Source organism: Aythya ferina, assembly GCF_964211825.1.
Source record: "Aythya ferina genome assembly, chromosome: 6".
NCBI classification, from domain to species: domain Eukaryota; kingdom Metazoa; phylum Chordata; class Aves; order Anseriformes; family Anatidae; genus Aythya; species Aythya ferina.
The window spans coordinates 36,967,364-36,973,363 of record NC_140303.1 but is presented as its reverse complement, the minus strand read 5'-3'; the positions used below and the strand labels follow the sequence as shown (position 1 = coordinate 36,973,363).

Genomic DNA, 6,000 nt, shown 5'->3' with positions numbered 1-6,000 from the left:
TGTTAATTTAGTATCTAACTTTGATCAATAAAAGCAATTTCAAGAAAACTGTACAAAATACGCAAAAGTGCAGAACATTAGCATGTTTAAAAACAAACAAACAAACAAACAAAAACAAACACACAAAAAAAAAAACTGTAAGAAGAAAGCAAGTGTTTGCAGCTGCTAATTAGAGATGTCCATCCCTGTTCTCTATGACTCCACGGGCTATGATGTAAAAATAATTCGTTGGAAATATCAATAACCAATAAGAAAAAACAATGTCAAACCCAATGCCTGGAAAGCTGCTTTTTAACCAGGGGTTCTAGCAACCTGCTGCTTTTTAAATTTTCTGAACCATGATATGCCAGCCTGATGATGTGTAACTTTGACATGTTACTTAAAAATGTTTTCCTTGGTATAAGAAAAACAGTGCAAGAAGCGCAGTGAACTAAGCAATACCACAGGGAAGTTGCTTGAACTTGGACTCAATTTTATTTTAAAATCAGATATTAATGCCATTTCCAGTTCTGTTTGTTTTGTTCTTTATTTTTTATAGCCCCGTTGGCAGGTAAGCCTAGACATATCCATCATTTTCTTTTAAGCTTTATCTGATGGCAGTGATTATAACTTTATAAACTCTATCACCGGATCCTCCCCCCAAGACCTAGACACTAATTTGAAATTTATGAAGTATTTAAGTACTTGGTCTAAAACTGAGATCCAAGAACTGCCATTCATCTGCTAATGTTTTGGCTAAGGTTACACAGACATCTAAAGATCTGCAGAAGCACCTCGCTCTTCTTGAAAGAGATACCTGGATCAAAGCAAATATGAGCCTCCCCCAGCATTATAGACTATAAAGATACTGGGATCACACCAGTCACTGTTTTACTTGTTCCATTTTTTAATTTTTATTTTATATATATATAGATATATATAGATATATATAGATATTACTTCATGCATATTTATGGTGTTTTATACAGTTTGTAAAAGACCAGAGATTAAGTTACAAAGTATTTCATAGGGTTTCACCTTTTTTCAGATGCTGTGGGTTCAGGTCAGGTGTGATTAAGGAGGATAAAAGTTCAGGTCAGCTGAGATTCATTAATGAGATGTCTCCTGATTGGACTTGGTGGAAAACACTTGGACCTCGTAAGGGTTCAGGGGGCAAGGGCAGAAAACTAAAAGGAAGAAATGCTTTTAAGGTACTCTAAAAAGAAATACAGTTTCTAGGATTTACTACCTGAAGAATGAATATTTGGAAGCGTAGAGCTATGCAGAATGAATGGGGTAAGTTGTAGAAGCTTAAAGATATGAAACTAAAAATAATAATGAGGGGTGTAGTGGTGAAAGGAGAGAGCTACTTTAGCTAAGTGTAGGTGTGGGCAAAGTGTGTTGTTTTTTATGCTTAGTAGGCTGTTAAGGGTCTGGGAAGTTAAATGGAAAGGCAAGTTCTCTACAGAAGCCTTGAGGCAGTTATTATAGTGAAAGAGTAGCAGACTTTGTGAAGATGAGAAAGGAAAGGTAGGTGCTGTTGTTTCTAGTGCAGGGCTCTAGCATTCCTGCTCTAGGACCAAAACTCAAGGGGTCTCCAATGATTTCTCTTGGGAGAACTGTTTGGATGAGAACTTAATAGACTACTACTGCCTGTATTAGAAATTATTCCTGAAACAGGTCTCTAGTTAAACTGGGAGAAGAGCAAAGGTGACTTCCTGTGTTTGGGAGAAGCAACTGGTTGATCAGGTCTGTTGGTAGGAGACATTAGATATTTGCTAACCTGGGCTCTGGGAGTGTGGCTTTCTGTGTGAGGCCTGTGAAAGTTTTGGTACAAAACAGAAAAAAAAACAGGCAAATTGCATGTTGTTAGCTGTAGCTGAACTGAGTGCTGTAGAAGCAAAACTACAGCACTGTAACAACTGGAGACATGGATAGGGAGGGAAAAGAAAAAGGGAAGAGAAAAATGCTGCCCAGGAGTCAGAAAGAAATGTTGGACTAGAACTAGTGTTGACCCTGGCTTACTGAAGTGTATAAAGCCTTGCAGAGCAGATTGTGTCTATAACCTCAGAAATTGTTAATAGCTTCTTTGAAGTCTGCTTTAAAAAAAAAAAAAAAAAAAAAAAAAAGCACGGTGCTTTCAGTATGACGTAGAGCTAGCACTGAAGTTTACTTGTGTAGCGATAAGGCTTCTTATCCAAATACCTCCTTTCTGTCTATAATTTGGAACAAACTGTGTCAGACATACATAATTCTAAGTGACTCGGATTGAAAAAATACCCGTGTACGCTGTTTTGCTGTGTCAGAACGCTTTTGCCATGCCAGTCTAATCCCTGGTCAAAGGAGAGGGGAAACATTTAGGTTCTGGGATATAAACGGATAGAGAAATGAGATTGACTGTCTACTTGAAAGTGATTTGTGTGTCTGGGTTGTATCAGTTCTGTGTTTCCTGAGGCTTGATTCAGCCACTTTGAAAAGCAAAGATACCGTATTTCTTAGCTTGAGGCATAGTACAGTGCCTCCATATGCCTTGATAATAACTATACAAATTTCCAACAAAGATCTCATTTCCTTTTATGTTTGAGAGGAAGGAAAGGTAAAAGGCAAGAAGGTGTTTTAAACTATCCAAATGGAGAAAGCCAGCCAAGTGCCTTGCTTGTTTCTTTAATAGGTGTTTCAGAGGTAAATCACAATAAAACTTTGAGGGAGGAGCACAAATACAGGCCCTTAGCTATTTGAGCCATCCTGATCACCAGGAAAGAAAATAATGTGCTTTCTGTGCTCTTGCTCCCTGGGGCTCAGTGTGCAGGAGCTGGGCCCTCTCACTTACCTCGTTCACTAGAATCAGGAGCTGGGCGGCAATCAGGGTGATTGCTGCTCTCTACGGGTGCTTCCAGAAAGCACTTCAGGGCACTGGAGCTGCTATGTGCCTTTCCCTAGCAAAGACATCAGGCTGAAGTTCGGAGAGCTGCTGTCACATGTTTGAAAGACAGCTTGAATTGTGGGGGCAACTCAGTGAGCTCCCCCTGCATCGTTGCATGCAACGATCTGTCTTAGCCAGCACCAATGTGCTCCCCTGGTGGCCCCGTGCCCTGGCCAGGGCAGCTCGGGGGCACCAGCTCCTTGCTGAAACTGCCTCATTCCATCGGTCTGGGCTGTACCTGGGGCCCAATCCTTTGTTAGGTTTGATAAGGGTAAATTATGTTGACTCGGATATAGCACCAATTTTAATACTGGCTGAATATTTTGGTTGAATGGTGAAGTGCTTTTCCATCTTTCTATTTCCATATATATATATCCCTGAACGCCTATCCTATCTGTTATATAATATCTTTATTTTTTTTTTTCTTCAAGGTCAAACTTAAATTAACCTCAGCTACCTACTCCACTATATTAAAATAAATGTTTCTGGCAATGTCAGCAAAACGCATGGGTCTAATCAGCGTCGTGCAGTGGATTCCTTCTTAATATCAATTGAGAAGAGCTGTCTCGTGATTGAGGCTGGATGGCAGCCACAGTGATACTGAGCAATTTCAAATCCCAGGGGTGCATCTCTGGATGTTTTAGCATTCCCTTGAGTCCCAGAACAATCTCGGTTCTTCTCTTCTCCTACCTGTTCTATTCAGCCCTGAGCTCTGTAGGCTGATGCTAATCAAAAATATCTTTGCCCAAGGGACAAAGGTGAATTTTGTATTGTGCACTTCCTTCCTCTTAGAGGTTCTACTGGCTTTGTTTTTTAAACAGAAATAATAGGGAATTCATTCACCACAATATCTGGAAAGTTCAAAGACATTTGTCTCAGTCTTTTTTTTTTTTCTACGTCAAACACAGAAGTGTATCAAGCTTTCCATTTACTGAAACCTGTATTTTGAAGTACAAATATAACTTAAAATTTAGGGGGAAATCAGTGTTTTCCATGTATTGTAGTTTTGAATTTTTGATTCTTAGCCCACTTCTAACCTAATTTATCAGTTGCAGCTAATGACCATGTGCTTGTGGTGAACCCAGAAAAGCCAGGACAGAGCACTAAACGCAGAAAAAAGAATCACTCCAATTAGTGCAAAACAGTTGTTGTAAAAGATGTGATAACAACATTAGAGATACCTAGAGATTACTGGGAGTCTCCAAGAGAAGGCCTGTGTTTCTAATTAGCTGTTAATTAAAATTCTGATTATCTGGCTTGTATCCAGTGATGTTTCCAAACAAGATAACGTGATGCATGTGTAATTCTGTTACGTATTAGAGAATTTTAACTAGATTTCCAACCATCCATTGTCACATAGTTAAACTACTACAACAAACAAACAACAGTTGTGAAAACTTTTCACGAAATATGTAAATGAAAGAATTCCAGAATAACAAACTCAAAGGACAAAATAGTCTCAGAATAATTGTACTGACCTAATAATTTTTCCTTGGTCTCTCTTCCCTTCAAGTTGCTTCATCCTTTATGTAGCTGGCATTTGAGGCTGCTAAGAGCCTATTAGCAAGTGATGAGTACCAAGGTTTCAAATACAGGCAACCCAGGCTTCAGCTGCAGAGTTAATGTAAATAACAGGAGGCTGGCAGCGGTGAATAGTCCAAACCTCCCTATATATTGGACTTCTTGATAACACTGTTTTAAGATTCTGTTCCCCACCTCACAAACCTTTGTGCCATAATTGTGAAGCAAATGCGAAAGCTGGCTTAATGCAGCTTTTATAATTCACTGAGCTTTTCTCTTTTCAGCAGCTGCCAGCATCTTTCATCGTCTGGTCCTTGGGGAGTATGATGTAGTGTGAGGTACCATGTTTCTGTTTGCTGATTACAATAGTCCTGATGTTACTACATAATCTGGATGTTGCTCTGAAGTGCTGTGCTTTGCACATGGTCGTGAGCTTTAGGAGAGAAGTCAGCAGAGCGCTCTTGTAATGCATGGGGAATCATTTGCTTACAAAATGTCACTTCTGATAGCTTGACTTTAATGGAAGTATAGTGACTTTTAACAACACGGAATAACTTTATAGAAGCATAGACTCAACAATGACTTACCACCAGTTATTTTTAAGTCCGGGTAACTTGTCGGTGTTTTCAACTTCTGCCAGTTTGCCAGTTTCTTAGTAAAGAAAATGTGATTTTTAAATATTTGGGGGTGGGGAGGGAGACGGGACGATGACACACAACATGATTAACCATCCCTAATGTGGTGTTCTACATCTGCTGAGTCTTATTTCATCACAGCATCACAGTTAGCTTATGTTTTATGTGTAATGACTGAAAGGACTAATTAGGTTTGTGTGTAATATATATATTTGTAGAAGTTCATACTGGCTGTGCTCAAGTGATTTGTTCTGTTCACACTTCAATAGAAGATACTTCTTTTTTTTTCTTTGGCAATTACTTCTTGGTTCTTTCTCAGGATAAATTTCATGGGCTTACTAAACCTTTCCACCAACTAACTTGAGAATTTCTTGAACATCCTTCTGGAAAGATGATAAAGGTGTAATTTGAAAACAAGTTAGATGTTTCAAGGTAACTGAGTGGCTTTTAGTGTGTTTTTTGTTTTTTTAGTAATTGTTGAATGCAAAATTGTTTGAGCACTCCTAGAATCAAGCCCAGTCCTGATAAATGATCTGTAGTGCAGTCCTTGGTCCATGTAGCCTCTCTCAAGCAGGGAGGCTTGTGCTACCCGCTGCCTGGTGATGTGGTTCCAGGGGAAACATGGAATTCCTAGCCAAAAGCCCTAATGTGGGTACTCCCCTGCAAGATGGAAGTTTTGATTTACACTCCTCAGTTAAGGAGGACATGTGAGATGGCACTTCCATCATCTGACTATGATGGAAATGGTCTTCCAGCATGGTTTGGAAAGAGAACAGTTGGTTAGATATTTGTTGTTTGTGCAATGGATATTGATACTACCCTCAAGGTGAAGACTGTGACTCATTTGTTCATCTAGTATTCCTTTATTACCCTTTTTCTTTTCTAACAAACCTGCTAAAATGAAATAAAGTTGGTTTGCTTTTTTATATTGCTATGATGTGA

At 39.1% G+C, this 6,000-nt stretch overlaps 1 protein-coding gene across 1 annotated transcript in view; it reads left to right on the top strand.

Moving 5' to 3' along the window:
- The first annotated feature begins 1,120 nt into the window (after positions 1-1,120).
- The window catches only part of LRP1B (LDL receptor related protein 1B), a 542,116-nt gene continuing 537,236 nt past the window's right edge, over positions 1,121-6,000 (top strand). Inside the window, exon 1 of the mRNA XM_084523375.1 lies at positions 1,121-1,275. Within this exon, the coding sequence (XP_084379501.1) occupies positions 1,236-1,275 (40 nt within the window). The 5' untranslated portion in view covers positions 1,121-1,235. The remainder of the gene's footprint in view (positions 1,276-6,000) is intronic.